At 42.0% G+C, this 25,228-nt stretch overlaps 2 protein-coding genes across 2 annotated transcripts in view; one reads left to right on the top strand and one right to left on the bottom strand.

Moving 5' to 3' along the window:
* The first annotated feature begins 4,106 nt into the window (after positions 1–4,106).
* Positions 4,107–5,673, top strand: id2a (inhibitor of DNA binding 2a). The gene is made up of 3 exons (XM_015014515.1): positions 4,107–4,545; positions 4,696–4,756; positions 5,145–5,673. The coding sequence occupies exons 1-2, from the start codon at positions 4,204–4,206 to the stop codon at positions 4,750–4,752; spliced, it is 399 nt and encodes a 132-aa protein (XP_014870001.1). The 5' UTR covers positions 4,107–4,203; the 3' UTR covers positions 4,753–4,756; positions 5,145–5,673.
* Positions 5,674–8,497: 2,824 nt separating this feature from the next.
* Positions 8,498–25,228, bottom strand: part of LOC106934541 (kinase D-interacting substrate of 220 kDa-like) — a 36,110-nt gene continuing 19,379 nt past the window's right edge. The window contains exons 4-12 of the mRNA XM_015014514.1: positions 24,086–24,264; positions 19,188–19,399; positions 18,400–18,513; positions 17,561–17,620; positions 13,350–13,466; positions 13,183–13,281; positions 12,277–12,498; positions 10,386–10,607; positions 8,498–9,385 (exon numbers count right to left, since the gene is read on the bottom strand). Coding sequence (XP_014870000.1) covers positions 8,618–9,385; positions 10,386–10,607; positions 12,277–12,498; positions 13,183–13,281; positions 13,350–13,466; positions 17,561–17,620; positions 18,400–18,513; positions 19,188–19,399; positions 24,086–24,264 — 1,993 coding nt within the window. The 3' untranslated portion in view covers positions 8,498–8,617. The remainder of the gene's footprint in view (positions 9,386–10,385; positions 10,608–12,276; positions 12,499–13,182; positions 13,282–13,349; positions 13,467–17,560; positions 17,621–18,399; positions 18,514–19,187; positions 19,400–24,085; positions 24,265–25,228) is intronic.

The following is a 25,228-nucleotide window of genomic DNA, read 5'->3' as shown; positions in this document are numbered from 1 at the left end:
TTAAAGTTAATAATAATAATGCTAAAACGCTAAGCTAAAAATTAGCTTTGCTCTATTAGCGAATTAGCAGCTGACTTTAATTAAAGCCAGTAAATCAGAGGTGGCAGATCTTTTAAAGACAGTATATTTAAATCATTTTCAGAAGACAGCAAATAAATTCCAACTTTCGCCCCAAATAAATTAAAGTTTCTCGCTGTAAAATTGTTAAACAGCCGGTGAATTTCATCGCCAGCAGAGCCGCAGCGTTCATGCAAAGCCAGATAAGAAATTCTGCTGTACAGACTAACTGTTCAGCTAGAAACCACACAGTCCCACCTCCTGTGTGAAAAACCAAGCATCTGATTTTAGGGCCACAGACTTCTCACTGCAGTGACAGCTGTGCCGCAGTGATAGGTGGGCGACGCAGCAATGCTAGCGTCTGATTGTGTGCCAACAGGCAATATTGCTCAAAAGTTACACTGCAGCCAACTTTTGCAGGTTGCCAACTGGGAGGATGTTGCTACGTCCAACAGATCTGAGTGAACTCTGGTAGAAGAAGAAATTTAGGAAATTTTCATGACTATTTAAAAAGATGCATCCATTGATACATAAAAAGCTGTCAGAAAACTGAAATGTTTCAGATTTTAATATCAGATTAAGAGAATCTGAGGAATCGCAGGCAGCAGTTTTCAAATTAAAACAATAAAAAGCTAAACTGACCAACCTGGAGCTTTGTGGGAGAAGTAATCACACCCCAGCTGGGCAGCGGCTTCAGTTCATCACTAAAAGAAACACATTATAGATCAATTACACACAGATAATGTTAGTTATGATGATTTTTCACTAATTATAGGGCTGCCAATAATGATTATTTTAGTAATCGATTAGTCTCTTGATAACTCTTAAAGTCGAATAAAATAATCTACCGATTTTTATTCAACAATTTTTATGCAATATAAGAAATATATTAAAAGATGCAAATAAACAAATAATTCAATTCCTTTTTAAATAATTAATTAAACATGCTAGAGTGGAAGCTAATGCCAAACTGCTATATTATAAAAGCTAATGCTATTTAGTGGAAGTTAATGCCAAATTGCTATATTATAAAAGCTAATGCTATTTAGTGAAAGCTAATGCTAAAGCACAATCCAACACAGAATTCAGTGGAAGCTATTGTTAAAGCTTTTGTCCAACACTGTATTTAGTGAATGCTAATGCTAAGTGCTACACAAACAAGGCATTTTCTGGAAGCTAATGCTAAAGTGCTATACCGACCCAGTATTTCACGGAAGCTAATGCTAAAGCGCTATAAAAACAAGTCATTTTCTAGAAGCTAATGCTAATTCACTACATCAATATGGTATTTAGTGGAGCTAATGCTAAAGCTTGTGAAAGACTCATCATCTGTTACATGAGCGGAAACATGTTAGAGAGGCCGTTAGTAAAAACAGAAGAAACATGTAAGAGCGATTCCTTTCTTACTTCGCTGTATAACACAGAGGAGTCGAATTTATTTTATAATAAAATGCTCAAATAATTTCTCTATTTAAGGAATACCAGAAGGTCAGTGATGGTCTTCCTGGGGAGGGGGGGCGGCATGCAGCGGTTCTGTTTCAGGGTCAATCAGCGCTCAGTCCTCCTGGCGTGACGTCACGTTGCTGCTGTGTTTTGGGGGTGTTTAATCTCAAACCCCGCCCCACGGGGGTCGCCCCACGGAGGTCGGGGTTTCCCTGCTCCACCCCAAGATGTGTTTACGCTGTCCTCCACGCGACCGGCGCGTGGCAGCTGATGGAGCAGCGCGAGGTTCCGGTTCTCCGGACCGTGGGAGCAGGACGCGCGTGGAGCTCCAGTGGGTCCGTTCTGCGCATGCGGACTGGTTCAAACCTCTGAGGGTTGCTGTGGGCTGGTTGAATATCTGAGGATCAAAACTAAAAACAAATTTTGGGAAAAGTCTAACTTTGTTTATTATTTATGCCGAACTAAACTTTAGCAGTCTATAATGTTTGGTATAAATACAATTAAAGAAGCAGCAAAAACATCACTGATATTCATTTATTCATTCAGTTTAATTATTTGTTTTTTGGCTTAGTATTTTTAAAATCAGGGTTTTAATTACTTCATTAAATGTATTTCTTATATTGGGTATTTTTAAATAATTTATTTAATAATTTATTTTTTATTGGGTAATTTTATTTATTAATTAATTGTTTTATTGATTTTATGTGTTAATGGGTAGTTATTGAAAGGTATTCATTTGTTAAATATTTTGTAAGTAATTTTAATGTATTTATATACTTATTGTTGGATAATTTTATGTTCCAATAATTTTATTTATTAATAGATTTATTTTTATTTTACTGGTGTTTTTACTTATATACTTAAGTATATTTAAGAAGTCATTTAATATACGTAGATTGGCAAGACGTGAAGTATCCTTACAGGTTGGAGTTAGTGGCACCACCACTGGGTCAGAGGTCATTAATTACCCCTAACTGCCTTGATGTTTACACCAGGATCAAAAGATTAAATTGTAATTAGTAGCCTTTATTTCTGAATTTAATTTATTTATATAGCACCTACGGACATTTTGTTTGTTTATTTTTTGTTTATTTTTTAATATGTACAAAAAAATTATAGCATTATAAATCACAAAGACACAAACATGAAAACAAGAATTGAAAAGCAGACATGAAATTTAGCAGCCAAGCTGAAATCTATAATTTTAATCATAATAATCTATATTAATTTATTTTTAAATCATAAATCCCAAATTTTGCATTTGATCAATTGATTTATAGTTTATATCCAACCCCCCATTCCTTGCCCCCTCCCCTTTCCCATTGGTTTTCTAGCAGCGCCCCTGGATTTGTGTCAGCGCTGATGTGTTCAGGAGTTCCGGCGGTCCCTGAACGCACCACCGGCCCGGGTTTTGGGGGGCTCCGCCGGGGTCGATCAGCTGAGGACCTCCCCGCCGTCTCCATGGAAACCGCCTGAGCGGCGCCGCGAGGGCCTGGCTCGAGGGCTGCTGTGAATGGGCTGACGTCACGGCGCCGGAGCGTCTGCTCCAAAGGCAGAGAGAGAGAGAGAGAGAGAGAGAGAGAGAGAGAGAGAGAGAGAGAGAGAGAGAGAGACAGAGAATGAGAGAGAGAGACAGAGAATGAGAGAGAGAGAGAGAGAGAGAGAGAATGAGAGAGAGAGAGACGGGGAGAGAGAGAGACAAGAAAGAGAGCCGAGAGAGAGAGAGCGGCTGCTGATGGTTGCTGGTTCACTCAGCGATGCGCAGATGTGCTCTTGAGCAAATTCACCTGTCCGTTTGGAAAATGCGCAAAGCTGCGTAAAAACGTGACAAATTTATTAATTATTATTTTTAAAAAAAACATTTCCAATTTCCCCCTCTATTTATTTATTCTGAGTTAAATAAAACATTAAAGTTTCAAAACTGCTGATTTTTCCCACCTAAAAAAACAAAACGAAAAAAACCAGATTTATTCATTCGGATCTAATTTAATTAAGCACAGCCTTCACTTGCCCCTGGGGGCAATTAGTGCCCCTGGGGGGTCAACTGCAGCTGCAGAATGAAAACATCAAACATCATCCAGGTCGCTAAAAGTTTTTATGATTGAGGCGCATTTCAGAAAGTTGATATTTAAAATTCAGGCGTTAAGCTTCATTTTTGAGCATTAAATTATAAAACTTGATGTTTTCATTGTAACTGGTTACAATCTGAGGTTAAAATAGATTTTTACCTGAATCTTCAGGTTTTCTTCACACCGGGTTGGACTGAAATGAATTAAGAGTCATCAGTCCTGTCACATTGAATGTGTTGCTTGATCATTTTATTTCTTTTATTTTTTGTCATGATGGTGATGATGATGATGATGATTACTGCGTTGGGTTTATTAAATCCAAGCTGCGCAAAGCTCCAGGCGCGTCCTCACCATCATTAATTTTCTTGATCAGAAACAGGTAAGCGCTTCATTTTCCAAATTGCTGAAGCGCCCTCCGCTGGTTCCGCGGCTCCGACAAACAGCCAATCGGAGCCGCGATGCGCAGTGAGCGACGCGGCGCCCGCGCCCAATCAGCGCGCCGGAGCCGCCCGTGTCACCAGCGCAGCCAGCCGCCTATAAAACCCGCTCTGACAGATCGGCTGATCCAGTCTGATCGCTGATCTCACGACCGAACCGAAAGCAGCGCGACAACAACCCGACTCCCTCCGGCGCGATGAAAGCAATAAGCCCCGTGCGCTCCTTCCGGAAAGCCGGCGCCGGTTTCTCGGATCACTCCCTGGGAATCTCCCGGAGCAAAACCCCGGTGGACGACCCGCTCAGCCTGCTGTACAACATGAACGACTGCTACTCCAAGCTGAAGGAGCTGGTTCCGAGCATCCCGCAGAACAAGAACGTCAGCAAGATGGAAATCCTGCAGCATGTCATCGACTACATCCTGGACCTGCAGATCGCGCTGGACTCCAGCCTGCATCACCCCGCGGCGCGGCCGGGGCAGAGCGCGTCCCGGACCCCGCTGACCGCCCTCAACACAGACATCAGCATCCTGTCGTTACAGGTAATTACAGGATTTAAAAAAAAATAAAAATAAAAAAAAACCGACGGCTCGTTTCTCCTCTTTTGTTCACAATACGATCTAGATTCGACGCCCGCTGCGTAAAATCCCCCCAAAACAAGCGCTAACATTTTGGTTTGTTTTTGTTTTCAGTCCCCGGAGTTTCCGTCAGAGCTGCGGACAGATGACAGCCGGACTCTGCGTCGCTAAGGCGGTAAGTAGGCGCAGTTTGCGTCGGATTTGTGCGGCTCCTCTCGTGTCTGTAATGAAGAGCATCTGCAACAGGAAAATAATGGCTGTTTGGATTACTGCTACTACCATGTCTGCACATAATTGGTACAAGAAGTGGGTAGGCGCCAGCTGAGCGGCAATTACGCTGATTCTTCCCCAGATTGGAGGCTGAAGTTGAGCGAAAAGTGCGTGCGCTCCCATCCGTGTGTGTGTATATGTGTGCGTGCATCTGGAGCGCAGGGTTTGCTCAGTATTGGGAGTGTTTGGTTAAATGTTAAAAACTGCGGCTTCCTCCCTGGCGCCAGTCTGTCCGGATCTCTGCCCTGTTTGCGTTTTCTAAACACGCCTCTCTCTTTCTCAATCTCTTGCAGGTGTTTGGTCAAGACGCAGAAAAACACGCAGGACGCGGGGAGCAGGACTTTCCTCCCCCACTCCTGGATTTTTTTGTTTTTTCCTCCAGAAATCAAGAGACTTTCGCTTATTATGGGACAATCTGATGTGATGTGTTCTCTGTTTGGACTCCTCGTTATTATTTAATTTAAGACTTCTTATTTGTGGGTCCTTTCTGGAAACGGAAGGCGCGTTATTCGGGATTATTTCCCCTCCTGTCCTCCCTTCGTCTCCCCTCTCCCCGTTTGAACTCTTCGCTTTTTTTGCGGAGGTTGGGATCGTGTACAGAACAGACTCGGTTAGTTACTGTAAAAAGTTTAGTCTTGTCTTGTCAGAATTGTTGGCACATGAAGGACTGGACGATGTTTAAAACATAAAAAAGAGTAAAAGTGAAAGAATGAGACTTTGTGAACTCTCTTGTATAGTTGCAGGAATTTGAAACTCCTGCAAAAAAGTGTAATGTTGTACTTAATTATGCTGAAACTTTTTATAAAAGTTATGTAAATTGTACCTCTTTTTTTCTTTTTTTATACAAAATAAATCCAAAACGCAACTGCGACATGTTTCATTTGGTGCGTAAAGTCAGCTGTCGTCCAGCGGAATGTGCGCATTTAAAGCGACATTTCTGCCCTGGAGGCGCACAGGTTGCGTAAAAAAACTTATTTGGAGCGCAGCACTTTTACTTTCTCACATGTTGGTAAATAGGATTAGGAGGTTTTAGTCTGAGCCAGTTGAGCTCCGGCCAAATCTCAAGCAAGTTAACGTCAGATGAAACCGAGTCTGATCGATTTTTAATCAATCTGATTGGAAATGATTAGATATCAGCTGGACAATGGAAATATTGAGGAGAGCTCATGCGCATTCCGGGCTGACTCTTCCAAAAGTATTCATACCTCCGGAGTTTGTTCGCATTTCGTTTTGTTACAAACAAAAGGGAGACTAAAAGGCACCATGGGAAACATGGTGGTGGCAGCATTATGCTGTGGGAAGCGGACCAGAGTTGATGGGGGAAATTCATGAAGCTGGAAGAAAACTTGTTACATTCTGCAAAAAGCCTGAGACTGACCATCCGAACCAGCCAGAGATGCAATTAGATGTGCTGAAATGGCCTAGTCAAAGTCCAGACCTAAATCCAACTGAGAATTTAGGTTGTTTTTTTTGTGGTAAATTGAAAACAGGGTTAGGGTTAAAATGAAAGAACCAGCTGACGTTTTTAAATATAGTTGTAATGACAAATGCAGGTTAAATTAAGAAGTAATTAATTGATCCAAAAAGGAAATGAAAGTTTAAAACAGTGAAACTGCATTGATTTCCCCACAAAGTGCCAGGAATATTTTGCAAGATGTCTTGTTTTTTGATTCTATTCCATTTGTTCACAATAGTAGAGTTTATTCAATTAATTATTCAAATTATTTTGGAAATAATCCACACAATGCATAATTTTCCACAGAAAAAGATGTACTGATGGCAACAACAACAACAAAAAATTTTCTTTGGTGTAAACTCAAAATTGTGATAATTTAATTTATTTATAGCAAAAGGCATAAAAAATCCTACAGTAGATATTTATCAAAAGAAAGTTAAGGTTATGTAAAATTGGTATCTCTAAATGAGTCTCATTCAGTTGGACTGAGTACAGAAATCGTTCTTTGGATTGCAAACGCTGTAAAAATCCCCAAATGAAACGTTGAGGTTTCTGGTTGCATAAAATGGGTTTAAGTTTGAAGGGTGGGAATAGTTTTTGTGTTAAAAGTTTCAGGAGGCTGAGATGTTCTCCATCTGACCCGAGGAATCACATCAGTCCGAAAAGAACTCTGAAAACCAGTTGAGTTTCATGTGAACAGAAACACTGAGTCAGTCTAGGAAACGGTAACCGAACCGTCTCCCTTCATAAAAGTCAACTCTCAGCTTTGAGTCTTGTTGCTCTGAACTGCAGCTTCTTATCGGCAGGCCTGCAGCGGGTTTGTATGGAGAGTGCGCCATCTATCGGACAAAATGAATCCTGTTGGTGCACATCTTCAGCTTGCCTGGCTTTGAACATGATGCATGTAGTTTCAAATTTAAACGGTGTAAACTCAAGGTTGCTGCACATTTTTATGTTAAAGTATCACATTTGGATTAATAAATAAAAAATAAATGCGCTGTTTTCAGCGCATTTTAAAAGTTTTATACCAGAAAATTAACATGAAAGCTGCTAAAAACAGACAGGAGAAAACAAAAGTAACAGAACAATCAATACTCATCATGTAACTTTAGTTATTGAATGTTCAGATTCTCATAAAGTCAGTAAAGTCAGTTACAAAGTCAGTCTTCTATCACCTGAAGAACATTTTCAAGATTAAAGGACGAAACTCATCCATGAGTTTATCTTTAGTCGCATTGATAACTGCAGGTCTGACTGACAAAAACCAATGGTGCAGCTGATCCAGAACGCTGCTGCTGGCGTTCTGACTAAAACCAGGAAGATAGAGAACACCACCCAGTTCTACATCACCCAGTTCTACACCACTTGGTTCTACACTAACTGGATCTACACCACCCAGCTCTACACCACCCTGTTCTACACTAACTGGATCTACACCACCCGGTTCTACATCACCCAGATCTACACCACCCAGCTCTACACCACCCGGTTCTACACCACCCAGATCTGCACCACTCGGTTCTACACCAGGTTCTTCAGACCTTCACTGAGAGAACAGACTCTAAAATACTGCTGGTAGTAAATCACTAAACATTTTAAATCTACTCATCAATCTTCCAGACCTTCTGGTTCTGCTCTGCATCCCCATAACCAGAACCAGAACCAAACATGGAGAAGCATCCTTCAGCTCTGAAAATACTTCCAGAAAACTGTAAAAGATGTGAAACACAGGTTTCCTTTAAATCAAGGCTAAAACCCTCCTGTTTAGAGCTGCCTTTGACTGGAACATCTTTAATTTTAGTCTGGATTATAACATTACTGTTTTGTTTTCCCATTGTGATATTACGCGTTTGTAGATAGAACTTTTTTGTTATAGGATTATTAATAAAATCATTTCTATCTAATTCTAGACTGCGTGGGGCCTCTGGGAATCCATGTTGAATATCTAAACAACCGATTATCCAGAAAATACTGTAATAACGATTATCAGACGATTATTATGGGTCATGTGATAAAATATTTATTGATTCACAAAACACAACATATAGCAGCAAATCCATTCCCTCCTACCTAGAAACTACCAAACAGCACCACCACACAACACTACTGAACTATCAGTAACATCTAGAACACTTTTTATTCCTTCAAGGAAAAACAGAGGAGAGAAATCACAAACAGGAAACGATCACTGATTTGAGGTCAGGAGTTCTGCTAATGGTTTTATTTGGATCAGCTACTCATTCCACAGACTCCTGCACTAAAACATCACAACATCAAAGATGAACATGACCCAAATTAGAGAGGAGGGCCTCAGAGAACGCTCTCCCGCTCGTCTCCCAGGTTGATGGAGCACAGGTTCTGGTTCTGATGGACGGCGGTGGCGGCGGTGCTTCCTGGGTGGATGATGATGCTGGAGTCCAGGAAGTTCTCCTGCCGCTGACAACTGTTGTTGGAGTTGGAGTTGGGGTCGTCTGTCGTTGAGTTGTTGTTGAGGGTGGTGGTGCTGGCGGTGCGGTTCAGGTTGCTGACCGAGTCGGCGGGCCAGCCTTCGTCCGGGCTGCTCGCCATCAGGCTGGCTTCAGACGGCGCGTCGGAGCAGATGGACATGCGGGCCACCGCCGCGTCCTGCAGCCGGCTGGGCAGGAGGCCCCTCTTCCTCACCAGGCCCTCCAGCTCCAGCTCGATCAGGCCGGGGTTCAGCGCTCCGCCGGCCTGCTCCGGGGGCGAACCCAGGGAGCTGTTGCTGGACCGCATCCCTGAATCCGAGTCCTTCTTCTCCAGGACGTCTGAGTGGACGCCAGGTGATGGCGGACTGGCGCGGCCCGCCTTGTGGAGGAGTGGCGTGGTGTTGTCGGCTTCCTCGGGGCCGGAGTCGTCTTCGCTGGGGAGCTTGTGGTAGTACGACCCCGCTGCTTTCTTTGAAGCCGGGGTCCTGGAGGACAGGCTGTGGTTCTCATCCTCTTCGCTGATGGGGTCCAGGAGCGGCGTGTCGGCGCCCGAGGCAAAGTCTGTGGTGTCGCTGCTCTTGGAGCCCCTCTTGAAGGGCTTGCGGCCGTCTGGGTCTGTTCCCTCCTTGGCCTGAGGATGAGGAGAGGATGAAGGGTTCGATGAGGAGAACACTCATTCCACAGCTTGTCGGAGATAATTACACAAGTACGCCGAGGCCTCAGCATTCAGGATGAAGGAATGAAATTTAAATCATTTTTATTACTCAATTATACCAAAAATGGATTGAATACTGGGTGAGAGATGCATGGTTTCTCATTTACATCAATTCATCTTTTTAGATTTTTTTACCCCCAAATAGCAATAAAACGTCAAATTTAATGTATCTTATTAATTTTACCAGTGGTGGGAACTGCTAGCTATTAAGTTAGCTATGCTAACCCTAAACAACCCTGAAGCGTAAACATGAGTTTCACTAATGCTAAAACGCAATACCAACATGATATTTAGCAAAAGCTAATGCAAAAAACACTAACATAGTAATTAGCAGAGGCTAGCATTAAAGTGCTATACAAACATGATATTTAGCAAAAGCTAATGCAAAAAACACTAATATAGTAATTAGCGGAAGCTAGCATTAAAGTGCTATATTAACCTATTTAGCTGAAGCTGTTGCTAAAGTGTTTTACCAGCACTGTAATTAATACAAGTTAAGGATAGTGTTAAATTCAACCTTGTTAATTCCCACTTGAATGAAAAATTAGCTCCCTTATTAGCAGAAGTTTATCCACTACTGAGTTTTTTTCTAGGCTGCATGAAAACATAAGCCGTGTTTTTGTTGTGTTAAAGATATGTTGTGGCTCTAGAGATTGTTTTTAAGGTGAAGCCAAAATGCCAAAAGTGTTTTATTTGTTTTGATCTGGAGAAATGTACCCAAATTTCGTACAATTACAACAAATATGCTACCCTGTTTATTAATTGGGTGACTTCTGAAGGTATCCGACTTAGAGTAAGATGGGGAAGAATACAAATGCATGCCACACTTTCCAGATTTTGGTTTGTAAATCAATATGAAAGTTAAAAATGACAGTTTTTCAATGTGTGCTGGGACAAACTGAGGGGGCTGACCCACCCCTTTGTCCTCTGAACAGGAGGCCTGGAGGAAGTGGTTCGGATGGGGCTGGACGGGCCGCTCCGCCCCGCTGCCGGTCATCTCCAGCTGGGCCATCTGGGCCACGTACTCCCTGTAGGCGTCCCGGTACTCCGCCTGCTGCTTGTCCGTCAGCTTGCAGATGTCATTGGAGGATTCCTGGGAGATGAGGCTGGACATGCTGGAGGTGTGGGGGTTCGTCGCCTGACAGCAGGAAGGAAAAACTCCGGTTAGTGTGTCTGTAAAGGTGGACATGTTTAGTTGAACTTTAACCCAACTCCAGTCTGTTTGCCCAAAAAGTCCGGTTAGTTGGGGAGGAGTGACCGCTAATCCAACTCTGGTCCTTCTACAAACCTCGCTCTCAGTTCGGTTTAAGTGAACTCTGGTCTGGTTTGAATGCATATGTGAACACAAAGCGGACTGGAGTCCGCTCCAAAAGCAGGAAGTGGACTACAGCAACGGGCATTCTGGGTAAATACAACCAAAACAAACAAGCTAGCCTAGCGCTAGCAGGAGAAATGACTGGTGGTCTTTGCTAAAATCCGACGCCTCTGTTTTTGCTCTCAGTGTCTTCAGAGGTTTTCATGTCGTTTCCTTCAGTGGTTCTTGGTGCAGCGCCCCCACAGGCCAGGAGGGGAACAGGTTTTCCAACCAGTTTAGATCATTTGACTCGTTTCAGCGTGAAAGCAAACTGCAGGAGCTGAAAATGTAGAGAATGTTGCAGTTTTGGTCCCAATTGAACAGAGTCTACCGGAGGGAAAAAACCCCCCAAGACTCCATTTAAAACATTTCACAAACCGAGACATTTAACCAGCAGCAGAGATGCTTGTTCTGAGACGTTTTTATTTTTGCAAACTGGGACTAGCGAGGGTGAAAATAAATGGGGCCTCATGACACCTTCTGCTGCTGCGTATGTATGTATTTTTAATTCTGTCAAATTCAACGTGACATTAGCTTCCTCCTGCTGCGATCGATGAGTTTCTCGCTCTAAACCACACCGACGTGAAGCCGCTGAGGTCACCACCAGGACGGCCTGCTGGGCAGACACCAGGCCGTTTGACGCCTCGCAACATCTTAAACCTCAGAGTTGAGTTGGAATTTCAGGTAAACTGCATTATTTTTATTTATTTCTTTACAGTTGGATTTGACTAGGCCATTCTGACACATGCATATCTTTTAATCTAAACCAGTTGTTTCCAAACGTTTTGTCAAACAGAACAAAAAAATATTATTTTGCTTTCTCAGCAATAAACTAAGCATGAAATACTTTAAATGTCTGTCTTTGTTTTTTAATATTTAAATCTGTCATTTATTGGTTTATTTACAGTTTTATACAATTTGTTTTATTGATTGTTACACTTTGAGATTTCTGCAAAATACTAAGGTATAAATCTGCAAATGTAATTATTAATTAACTCATTGGGGGTGTACAAACTTTTAGTCATGTGAAACAAAATTCAAGAAAATTATTATTAGAAAATAAAATATAGCAAGGCAATAATAATTTTACCATGATTAAAAATCTAAAGTTTAATAAACTAATCTGCATCATTTTTTAACGGCAAAAAACAAAAACAAAAAAAGTGCCAAAAATGGCCCCGGAGCCGCAGTGTGGACACCGCCGATTCTCTGGGTCACTTCCCCATCACCTGGCACCAAAGCGGCATTCTGCCTCCACAGCATGATGCTGCCACCACCATGCGTCAGGTGATATTCTGGCTGAAATCTGTCAGATTTTGACGTTTCTCAATTTTAACGTTGCCTTGTTAACGTTTCACATCAACCTGGGAAGAAAACTACAGGCAGAGGAATAAAACACAAAGCAGGACGGAATCGAACATGCGACCGATTCATCCGTTTGCTGTCCACCAACCGTCCACTGCGGGTTGCTGCTGTGCCGCGGCGGCTCCTCCAGCCCGGCGCCGCTCAGCTCCTCGAAGCTCAGGGCGAGGCTGAAGGGGGCGGCGCCGTCGCGCTGCGTCCCCGCCGGGCGCAGGCCCGACTCCCCGTGGAGAACGCTGCTGCCTTGCTCACTGGCGGCACGAGACTCTTCCTGCAGCGCCGCCTGCGTCTCCGCGTGCCGCTGCTCCATCACCTGCAGCAACGCATTTCAGCAAAACAGGACGACACACAGTGAGTTCCTGCTTTACGTTACAGCCAGGCGGTAAAGTCGTAAAACAGAAAATAAAATGATAAAACGATACAAGGATAAAGCTTTACTAACACCAGAAGCCATATGGCAGAAAGGTCGTATAGCAGTCAGTCGAAATAATACAAGAATAAAGTCGTACAAATCAGTAAATATGATTTATGAAAATAAAGTCAAAATAATAAATGAAAAAAGTTGAAATAATTCGAGAATAAAGTTAAAACCGGTCCTGGATTCATCTCTGTCCTTTCTAAACTAGCATATCCCACAGCATGATGCTGCCGCCACCATGATTCATTGAGTGGATAGCATGTTCAGCGTCCCAGTCTTCAAACGCAGAATTTTACTTCTTGGTCTCATCTGTGCAGAAAACTTGCTTTCAATTGAATTAACGGCAGGTTTTATAGTTAATTAGTCATATTTTAATTGAAAAAAGCAAAATTTTCAATTTAAAAACTCCTTTTTCCTGCTAAATTATTAATTGTTAACTTATGAGCTCAACAATATTTGCAAGTGTTTAAAAATCTTTCTTGACTTTTAAAAAATAGAAAAAGTATCAAGTCAACATTATTTAGCTTCATTTTTAGCATTTTTAGCCACTACAGTCGCAGTTTGCATAATTTCTCTCACCATTCCTCTGAAAAGTTGCCAGTCTCCAAAGTTCATGTCCATCTCTTTCTTCAGCTCGTCCAGGTTGCAGTGAGTCAGAACTCGGCCGTTGATGTTCGCCTGAAACAGACTCGGTAAATTCACCCTGAACCTGGCGGTTAAATTTCAGGCAGAGTGCGGTTCTCCACCTTCGTGACGGTTGCTGCATACTGCGGCAGCATGCTGGGGTCCATCCCGTCGATCTGTCTGAGCCGTTCGCACACGGCCTCCGTCCCCAGTGAGCTGAGCGGCACCACTGGACACAGCTGCGCAGCAAAAAAAAAACCCGTCAGAGAAACAGAGAAAGTTACAGAGAAAATCAACCAGAAACGCTGATTGTGCAGAGCGAGGAGCCGTTGCTGCCAAAGAGACATGCAGGCAAAACGGCAAAAAACCTGCAAAAATCCTTCAAATGTGGATATTTATGAAAATATTTCTGGATCACCGCCACCTTTCAAGATGGCTGCCGTTTTTGAGCATTTTAAGCCAATTGTCATAAAATGTTCCCCATTTTCATGACTTGGATGAACTTTATCTTCTGTTTTGACATCGGTCATCCGATTTATCTAACTTCAAAGTAGTGATGTGGAGCAAACACCAAAACGGAGACAGTCGTCTTAATGGTTAGTATTAGCTTGAGCTAATGTTTAAAATGTAATTAGCAGCTTAGCATTAGCTTCTGGTAATATTTAATGTGTTTAGCAGTTTAGCATTAGCTTCTGTTATATTTTTATGTCCAGTGCTTTAACATTAGTTTTCCCTCATTTTTTTGTGTTTAGCGGTTTAGCGAATAAGTGGTTATTGAACCTAATGTTTTGGTTAGCTTACACACAGCTAACCAAAACATTAGCTGTGGACTAACGTTAGCGGCCATTTTGGAAAATGAAAAAGGAAACAGTAGCTCTAGAACATATGCATGATATTTATGATTTTATAAACTTGTAGGCTGTTATTTTAGACCATTAACAGTCACGTTAATATATTTTGTGTTTAATTAAGTAAAGCACCTTGAAATGCCTTGATGTTGAAATGTGCTATACAAATAAAATTTGATTGATTGATTGATGTAATTGCTGATTTTAATGCAAAACTAAATTTTCTGTGGCAGACATTTTGAAAAAATAAATAAAATAAAAAATCAGTAAATATGATTTCTATGGGTCATTTGATTTGACACCAAAAATGTTCATCTGTAATAAATATTGGCAAAATTTCTCTCCGTTTATCCCTTCTTATCCTCTCTCCCTCTGGTTCCACCCGGCTATTAGCATCATTAAGACCGGGCTTTGACTGAGCCACCTGGCTTTGTCTTTGCTGCTGAAGGACAGCAGAGCGCGGCTTAGCTGGACTCTGACTGGATGTTTGACAAAATAACAATCATCCCAAACAAAACTGCACACACCAGTAAGAGCTGGGCGAATGACGTGCTGATGACGGACGCTAGCAGAATGAAACTACAGCGATGATGGGAAATATTCAAACTTTAATGCATTTTACCAACACAAAGACATGCTAAACAGTCTACTCTATACCAGAAGCTCATTCAAATGGGATGGAATCTATCCACTGATTCTCAATATACTATAGGTCTGGACTTTGACTAGACCGTTCTAAACATGAATCTGCATTAACATCTAAAATGTCAACATTTGCAAAACAGCTCAGTTTGGATGGACAGCGTCTGTGAGCATCAATTTCCAAAGAATCTCAGCTGGATTCAGGTCTGGACTTTGACTAGGCCATTCTAACACAGAAATCTGTTTTGATCTAAGCCATCGTCTGTATCTCTGGTTCTGTGTTTAGGGTCAAAGGTGAACCTAAAGGGGAAGAATGCTTTATTGATCCCAAAGAGAAACTAAATGTTTCTGTAACTTATTTTCTAAGTTCCTTCTGACTGTGATCCGGGACGATCTCCTGTAGCAGCCTGTATCACTGGAAGTCTGAAGAGGCCTCTGACTGAAGACAATCTGTTTTTGTATAGCTGCTACTGTATAAAGAGGATTCTTCATCCTCACGTTCCCTTGACTATACAACTGAACTGGATTATATTCAGGTGGATCAGAGTAAAACGGGTAAAAGAAAATGTTTAGCAGCACATGCTAGCATCTGGTCTGTTAGCGCTGATTGTTCTTTTTCTAGACTTTCGTTTACATTTTTGGACAATTTTTCTCTCTGGTTCTGGATGAGGGCAGCTGAACAAGATTTTTCCACAGAGCAGTAAGTTTAAGCCATCTCTTATCCCCTACTCTAGTATCTTTCTAACCATACGGCCTGACAGAGATTTAAAGAGGAGCAGCAAAAGCAAAGGATCAGCATCTCAAAAGCTCAAGCAATCCCTGAACTTTGACCTCAAATCCCAGAGGAATTGAAACAGAGGCTTTATGGATGAAGAGCAGGAAGTCTAAAGCATCTCATATCCCCTACTCTAACATTTTTCTAAGCATACGGCCTTAGAGGAGTGGCAAAAGCAAACAAGATGGATTAGCATTAGCGTCATCCGGGATACAATACTGTGAAATATCATCTCAATTTCCTGGATATTGTTTTGTCAACATGCAGCCTTGTAACAGTTGTACAGGAACAGTCTTCAGTCAGAGGCTTTTTCAGACTCGTTGTGAGACTGGCTGCTCCGGGAGAACATTTAATCTCCCTTTGGGATAACTACAATGTTTTGAATTTAACAGAATTTTGAATTTGAGCAGAAACTCACCGCACTATCTTCAGATTCCATGACATAAAATCCTCATAAAAACATTAAAGTTTGAATTTGTGACAATGTGACAGAAGATGTGAATCTTGTTGCTGATGTTAGTGACTGTGATGTTGTGTTGCCGTCTCTCTGTGCAGCATGCTGGGTGGCAGCGAGTCGCCGTGTTAGTGGAACGATGGAGCGTCGACAGGTGGAGGGAAAGAAACGAGGCCACGAAACCAAATATGTACCTGCTTCAATTTGCAAGGCCGCGACTTTAAATGCTTGATAAGGAGACAAGAAGAAGCAAACAGTCAAAAACCACAGATAAACTCTGGGCGCTACGCAGCCGAGGCCCAACCTGCGAACAAAGATGGCAGACGTGAACACAGACAGAAAGAAACGGGCGGCGTCGGCATGGAGACGTAGAAACTGTTAGAGAATTATGAAACAACGAGCGCTAATCTCCGCCGGCACCTTTTACTCAACAAAAAGCAGAAGTTTCAATTCAGGGAAGATTCAGACGGAGAACGTGACACAAAGTGAGTGTGTGTGTGTGTGTGTGTGTGTGTGTGTGATAAGAGTGTAATTACAGCTGGGCCGGGCTCAGGGCTGGGCAGAAGGATGGGGAAGAGGAAACAGAGCTCAGCGAGGGAGGAAGCGTCTTGGTATGGAGATAAGCTCCACCAGAGCTGGGCTCATTGTCAGCGTGCAGAACCAGACTGCGTGTGTGTGTGTGCGTGTGTGTGTGTGTGCGTGTGTGTGTGTGCGCCAGCCCCAACAGTTGCTCTGATGATCGTCCCGGCAGCCGCAGGGAGCCGTACTCACACCGACACCGGCTCGGTAATTACGCTGCTCACAAACCCAGATTAGCAGGAAAATGCGACGACTGCGGCGTAAACGTTAAGAGAAAATAAAAACAAAGCAGGAATCACGGCCGATCAGAGGAGAACGGACTCATCTAGCTCTGCATCGCTCACTCGGCTGCCGGCTGGGCGCCGATAAGCAGACGTCTCCTGAGCCGTCTTATCGTTAAATTGTTCTGTTCTGGAGAAGCAGAGCTTCAGCAATGAGGTCAGAGGTCAAACCCAGCTGAAGTTAGACGGCATGGAGGCTGTCTACGTTTATCGCAGTAATTCACTTAAAAACGTGAATCTCGTGTTGCACCGATCCACTGAGGTTAAGAATCGTCCGACACAGATCGGATCCAGAAAACCAGCTGCAGTGCAGCTCACCGTCACAGCAACAAACATCCTGCACCATAAACTGTTACCGCGATAAACTACAATGCTGCTGTTTTCAAACCAGTTTGAACTCATAAAAACTTTACATTTTAATGAGCTGGAAGAGATTTTAAATATTCAAAATAAAAACAACAGAAACAAGAAACAAAACAAATTATGAACAAAATTATCTTCAAAAAAAGGAGCAAGACTGAAAACTTATTACAGTTTTTGGTAGAAAGTGAAAGACAATAAATTATGCCAATAAAAATGGAATTGTTTTAATTTATTATTGGTTTATTAAATGGTTTATTGATTACTGTGACAGGCCTAAGGATATTTAAATACACCAATAGCTTCACAAGCGGATAATTCCGGGTGACTTTGACTGGACAGTCATGTGCATTGTGCAGGACATGGATGCTAATGCTAATGCTAGCGAGGTTACCATGGCTGGGTCACATGGGCTGGAGGGGAGGCCCTCCCTGGCATCCTCTGCAATAACTTCCTGACATGGAGACAGACACTGAAAGGTTAAAGGTCGCATCTGATTGGACGACAACAGCCTGGGAAACGTATTCACGCCCTCTGACCTTTCAGATCCTGATTCGTTAAAATCAGAAACTGCAGAGAAATTTACTGAGATTTTATGTGACAGAAAAACAGAAAGATTCTTAAAATAAACATCTGTGGTGTGTAGAAAATGCCTTTTATCTGATTAACGGATTAATCACCAGAATAATCCATTGTCTGATTAAACGTCAGCTTAAACAATTCAATCAAACAATTAATTGATTATTCTGACGATTAATCTTCAGAATGTGATGTTTAACTGATTAATCGTCTGGTTAAACGATTAAACTGATTTTATTAACCAATCAATTATTCCGGCGATTAATCGACAGAATAACTGATATGTTAATTGATTAATAAAATAATCGCTCGGTGCAGCCCTACAATAATCTCTGCTTGTTTGTCACATTAAATCCCAATAAAAATCAGATGTTTGCAGTTGGAACAAACAAAGTTCAAAGTGTGTGAATACATTTGGTCAGTGTGGAAGCTGCAGGAATGAAGACATTTTGAAATGAACAAGTGAAGAAAAGTAAAGCTAAAGCAAGTTAGATGAGGAAGAGGAAATGAACAAAATGAAACAGGAAGTGTTAAACAGGAAGTGAAGCGTCTGGTTTGTTCATGCAGCAGGTTGGACCCAAACACCAGATCAGGAAGAAACATCAGCGATGTGAGCGGAGACGAGGCGGTCCTGTGCTTTCCCTCGTTACTTACGAGTCCGGCGGCCTTCTGCAGCGAACTGGATGGTTTAGCGAAGGGACGTGAGGATGAGGGGGCGAGGTGAGCGTAAGGTCGCGGCAAGTGGTAGACATGATGGGGGAAATACGGCTACGATGGAGAGAGGACAACCAAACGCTGAAAATCATGCAAACATAAAACAACACGGGGAAATGTCTGGGACATAAAGGCTGGGGATTATCCAAACCATCGGTGTCTCAAAGTGTGGCGCAGGGGCCATTTGTGGCCCTTGAAATGATTTTATTTGGCCTCTGAATGGTAAAAATTCAGGCAACGGATTTTTACCAATTTGTTGGCCAGATTTAATGATTTATCTGATTCATGGGAATCACTTTGGTAAGTTCATGTTGCAAATGTGCCAAATAAAATGTTTTGACTTTGTGGGATTTTCAAAAATGTTTCCAGTTTTCTATGGATTATTTTTATTAGCAACTGTCCTTATTTATTGCTACGGGATGTTTTTAAGTTAACGGGGGAATGACAAGAAACATGAGTTTGATTCTTTGTATGTTTGATAAAATGACAATAAAATAAACCTTGACTTTGGTCTCTGTTACAAATAAATAAATTAAAAGGAAAAACCTGGATGAATACTTTGCGATTCGGGGAAAGATGGTTTTTAAATGTGAATCTGCATCAAACAGCCTGAACTGGCAACCAGTTTGTGACAGGGCCGTGCAGAACGGTTCTGAGGGCCGCAGATGGCCCCCGCGCCGCACTTTGGACACCGTTGATCTGAACATTAGGACCCTGACGCGCCTCACCCGGTTGTAGAAGGGGTGCTGAGGGCCCGTCATCCCACTGAAGTAGGCGCTGTGCGGCTGAGGCGGCAGCGCGCCGCCGAAGGAGCCGGTCGGGGAGCCGGCGGCGGAGAGCGGGCCGAAGCCCGGCGGGGGTCGCGGCGCCGCATCCTGCAGGGGCAGCGTGGGATAGGTCACCCCTCCTAAATGCATCTGCTCCCTGGCCGCACGCACATCTAAGGGAGGAGAGCACAGAGGAGAGGTCGTCAGCGTCTTGGCGATGAGTTTAGAGAGCCTTCAGATCCGCCCACGCTTCAGAAACTTTGGTTTATTTATGATCTCCAGAGGGAAGCAGAAAACAACGGCCTGAATTTAAAGAGGAAAATGGTTTTCAAACACGTGATGCTGGCAAGAGGAACGTTCGCCGATCCTTTAGGCTAAAGCTAAATATTAGCTTGAGGCTAAATAACATGGAAACTAAATATTTAGCTAAATATTTTAAAACTACATATTTAGCATGCTATGTAAGTATTAATTTTGAAGCTAAATATTTAATTTGGAGCTAAATATTTAGCGTGCTAGATCAATATTGGGTTTGCATCATAAATTTTTAGTTTGAAACTAAAAATTTATGATGAAAATATTAGTTAAATATTTAGTTTGAAGATTAAATATTTAGCTGCTAACTCAATATTTACTTTGGACCTAAATATTTAGCATGTTGAGTAACTACTAATTTTGCAGGTAAATATTTAGCTTGGTGCTAAATATTTGCCATACAAACTAAATATTATAGCTTGGAGGAAAAGTTTTATTTGGAAAACTAAATATTTTGTCTGGAGCTTGAAACACTAAATGTTTGCAGCCAAGTATTTCGTATACTAGCTTGATATTTAGCTCAAGGCTAAATATTTAGCTCATATTTAGCTTTTGTTTATCAGCAATGTGTCTTGGCCCCGACTCTAAAGAACCGACTATAAAGTGACATCTTTGGTTTATTTTATGATCTCCAGAGGGAAGTTTAGAAACAGTTATGACTTTAAAAAGAAAAGTGCTTTTCAAACATTCCCAAATCACAACTGGGAATCATAACGAGCACGATTTTTCTCCCATGATCTGCACGTCCATAATGGGAGACATTCAGAGTTTAAATTACTTTAAATCCCACTTTGATTCCTCAAGTCGTTTTTCTGCCAGTGAAGAGAAAAACTGCTGCTGCTGCTCAGCAGAAAATCTGATCACTGTGTAGAGGAACAGTCAACACCAACTATTTGGGATGTTTAACATGTCACGAGTTTAAAAGTCATATTTTCATTATGTCATTCATTCATTTATAAATTAAAGCAAATATATGACTAACAAAATATTTATCTCTAAACTAAATATGGCTTCAAACTAAACATTTAGTTTGGATCTAAATATTCTGAAGCTCAATATTTAGCCCATAGCTAAATATTTAGCATGCTAACATATTTGGCATGCTAACTCAATATTTAGCTTGCAGCTAAATATTTGACTTTCTATCTAAATATCTAAATTGAATCTAGATATTTACTTTGAAGCTAAATGTTTAGCAACCTAAGTAAATATTTAATTTGAAGCTCAATTTTTAGTTGGTAAAACTAAATATTTAGTTGAATTCTAAGACATTTATAAATGAATAAACAACATGGTGAAAATATGACTGAATTACTCTTCTCTCCGCTCCATCAGCTCTCAACTCTGCAGTTCCTTTTCCCCTTGAATCTGTTCTCCTGTGAGGTGAGCTGAGGCTCGGGTGAAACCTCCTGAATTAAGCGAGGAACAGAGCGTCTCTGTGTGCGCAGACCCAGAAAACAAGACGCAGGCACCAGAATGTCTCCTGCTCACACAAGCGGCAGCTGAATGACGTGCCGAGTGAGACCCAATCCGACCCGCCAACACAATGGGGCCCTTATGAGGCGAGTCCGGTTGCGGGGCGGCAGCCACTGACGGAGCCGCCCACCGCCCGGCTGCAGGGCGCCGGGTAGCGGCAACCGACCAGGCCGGGCCGCAGCGCCGCTCACCTCCTGCTCAAAACACACCTTTACGCTTCAGAACCAAACATCTAAACACAAGATGAATTTAGGCCAAACAAAAGGTAGTGAGAAAGTTTTCAACAAATAACTTGGGCAGGTCTTTGGTTTCCATTTCTACCAGCTTTGAACTGGAGATGCACCGATTGCAGTTTGAAAAGCTGGACCTGCCGATTCTGATTGTGGCTGATAATGAAGTTTTTTTTTAAAAAAAGTTGATAAATTTAGCACGAAAGTTGCTGATTTGGCAACAATGGGGCGATTATCGTAAACCGGCAACATGCAGACATGAGCTGGTGGGTGGGGCTAACCCGGTGGGCGGGGCTAACCCGGTGGGCGGGGCTAACAGTAAAACCTCTCACCACAGAGCGACTGATTTCTAGATCTCTGCTGAAATAAAATCGGCTTCACATGGACGTATCGGTTGATCGCTGATCTCCCAAAATTAAGAAAATCAGCACCGATAAATTGGCTGGTTGCACATCCTACTCTGAACGTCTACAAACTTTTCCGTACCATGACCCCCAAACAGTGTTTTTTTTTTTCCATTTCTTGCTAGCTCTGATAACTTGGCAGCCAATCAGAGAATTAGCATCAGAAATATATATATTTTTTTGGCTCTAGTGGCCTTTATTTGATAGTTAATTGACAGGAAAGTGGGTAATGAGAGAAGGGGAAGACATGCAGCAAAGGTCGGGAATTGAACCTGCGACAGCTGCGTCGAGGACTAAGGCCTCCATATGTGGGTTGTGCTTAACACCTGCGCCACCACAGCACACCCAGAAATAAAATTTTAATCAATTATTTAACTTATATTTTGTATAAAAAACCATGACTGAATAAAGGATACAAAATTTAAAAATCTATGGGATTCAGTTTTTTATCTTTTCTGCTGTCCAACTTTCACAGGCCCCCAAATGGCCCCCTGGCGTCCCTCCAGAATGCCGTGACCCACACTTTGAAAACACTGCTCTACAGCATCACATGTTTATTTTCCAAACATCTTAAGATCAGCTTAAACATCAATTTTCAAGTTGGAATTTGGACTTTGATTAGGCCATTCCAACACCTGCATCTACTTTCACAGTGTTCAAAGATGGGCTCGGGGGCCGTCTGCGGCCCCTGGACTGATGTCGTACGGACCCTAGCCACAGTTCACAAATAAATTAAATGAGTTTAAGCTCATTAGACGTTTGGTATTTCTGATTTTCCAGTAAATTTTCTTTATTTTTCTGCGATCTCAAACCGAAACGAGTCGCCTGGCTCGTGTGTTCCTGCCGTTCTGATATCGTTACGTAATCGCTGTAAAAGTGTCAGCTGCAGGAACTCTGTGTTTCCCACATCTTGTTTCTCATTTTCAAACAGTTGAATGCCAAGCAGGTTTTTTTCCTGCACAAACTGTGAAAGCGGGACAATAATGCCATTCAGTGCCGCCGCTCTGCATGCAGCTCCACCAGATTTCACAGTTTGTAGTCACTGTGACGTAAAAGCGAATCCGTACGAGAGTCGGAGGCACCACTGCTGCTGCGATGCGTCAGCGGCTTTACGGCAGCGTCAGCGTGAAGCCGCTGCATCATGGTGTGGTGAGACCACTGAAAACAAACGAGCACACTCACTCAGAGAGCGCTCAGCACAACGTGACTCATGGAGCGCGCAGGTGTGGAGGCTCTTCAGCCAGAAAGGCCAGGCTGCGAGTTTAATACCGAAACTTTCATCAGTCGCCATATTCCCTAAATGATTTTCTACATTTAGTTTGTTTTACTGGGATTCTATGTGACAGAACACAAAGCAGCAAATAGATGTGAAGAGAAATCAGCATTATACTGAAGGGCTGAAACGATTAATCGTGATTAATTGATTATTTAAATACAATTTATCTAAAAATGCAAACTTGTTTGAATTTTAGCAAAGATCAAGTTTGCCAAAATGCTGCACATACTAATAAAAATACAGCTGTAAACAAAAATCACTATGATATTGGAGGGCTGAAACGATTAATCGTAGTCAATCGTGATTATTCACGATTAATTATTATTATTTTTTATTATTTTTAATTTATAAAGCAAAATTGTAAATGCAAAGTTGTTTTCCGTTTGGAAAATAAATTTGTCAAAATGCTGTACGTATCAATAAAATAAAATCTGTCATTGTGAAGAAGAATTACTATTATATTTCACGGCTGAAACGATTGTGATTAATCGATTATTTGAATGATCATAAACTAATTCAGTAATTAATCTTTAACATGCTAAAGAAAATCATATTTGGAACAGCAACTAAGTTGAAACTTTTTGTTCTACCCAGCAGGTTTTAGCTTCACCTGGTCCAGATAAAAAATAATCACCTTTTGCTATCCAATTATTAATTGGTTAATTGGAAATGATCAGATCAGCTCTTCACCATATTGATAGGTCAAGGACAACAGCTGAGTTTAGTGTTTTACTTTATTTCTGCTGCAGAGGTAACATTTTCTACATATTCAGTAAAGGAAAGCAATTATTGCATCTTAGGCAATTTTGAAATCTTATTTTAAAAAAAGAATTAAATTATTTGTTTATTAGATTTTTTTAAATGGTTAAATTTGTAGATTCATCGTCAGAATAATTGTTGATGCTCAAAAGCCCTAAAAATATAATTTATAAAAATTAAAGTCACCGAAATGTTTTATTTTTTACGTTTTTAACTATAAACTTTGCCAGAAGGTTTTGGGTGTGCATGTAGACCCTGTGGGTTCTCTCTGGGTTCTCCAGTTTCCCCCACAGTCCAAAAGCACAACCAGAAGGTTTTAACTGGTTTCTCCGATTAACCTCAGTGGGAGCGCGGCTGGTGACCTAGACCCAGTGAATCTGACATGCTGCGACTCCAAACCTGCGATGATCTCCCTGAGTTTGGGGTCCAGGTTGACAGTGCAGGGCAGGAACGTCTCCACGTCTCTGGCGACGAGGACAGGCGTCCTGGAGGACAGGAAGACCTCAAAGCTGCGGATATCTCCATCGATCTCCAGCAGCGGCTCCACGTCCTTGGTGGTGGGGATGTTTTTGGAGATCCTGCATGTAAAATAAAGCAGTTAAAACATTACCTGCTAAAAAACCCCACTTATTTTTATCTGCATGAACTTGGGGCTAAAAGAGACGCCACATATTTGTGTCTTTTACATTTGCAGCAGATGACAAAAAGTGTTACGAACTGATAGAGGGCAAAAGGGGAAATAAGAAGCCGCGATGTTGAGATTAAAGAGATATGCCAACGGTCATCATCATCATGAGAGCAGAGAGATAACCGGATTTAGAGAAGGCGAGATAGCAGAAGAGAGGGGATGTTCGGGGACAGACAGAGGGAGGGATGTTATCTTCTCAGAGCAGAGGAGGAAACCTGAGAAGATGACAATCAGGGTAATTTAGCAAGCAGCAGACGGAAACACGTCATGATGGGCTGCTGCGCTTAACAACATGTTTATCATAAGTAAACACCATGTTTGGAAACGGCTTCCAGGACCTACACACTGCCTCATATCAATAACAACAGCCTGGAGTTTAAAGACGGGAACCTGTTTTAGAAGAATGTAAAACGATTAAATCAGGTGAACTCTCAGTTTTTCATCCGAATGCTTCATCTCTGGAGATATCACCACCACAAACATCCCAAACATCGACGAGTCTCCGCTGGGTTTCCCCCCCACAACTGACCCGCTTCCAGAATGAACAGAGGCTGGTCTTTCTTTCACTTGATTGGATGATTAGAGCCACTTTTAAGTCAGGATGAGGTCAGCATCCGGTGAGAAGACAGCAAGCTGTTAGGAAAAACTATCAGCTAAGTGAATTTAGTCGGACGGCTCTGAATGTCCCATTAAACTGAGCAGGTCAGGACCAGAACGCATCCAGCACTGCTAACTACGCTAACACTAAAGCGCTATTCACAAACATTATGTAAACCAGTGGTTTCCAAACATTTTCTGCGCCCCCAACCCCCTATGGATTAACGGGGGGGACATCGACTTCTTTGGGGGCAAAA

The sequence above is a fragment of the Poecilia latipinna genome, unplaced genomic scaffold (assembly GCF_001443285.1).
Source record: "Poecilia latipinna isolate Pla-1442-1.1 unplaced genomic scaffold, P_latipinna-1.0 Scaffold1821, whole genome shotgun sequence".
Taxonomy (NCBI): Eukaryota; Metazoa; Chordata; class Actinopteri; order Cyprinodontiformes; family Poeciliidae; genus Poecilia; species Poecilia latipinna.
The sequence above is the reverse complement of the archived record's forward strand: the minus strand, read 5'-3'. Positions and strand labels throughout refer to the sequence as shown.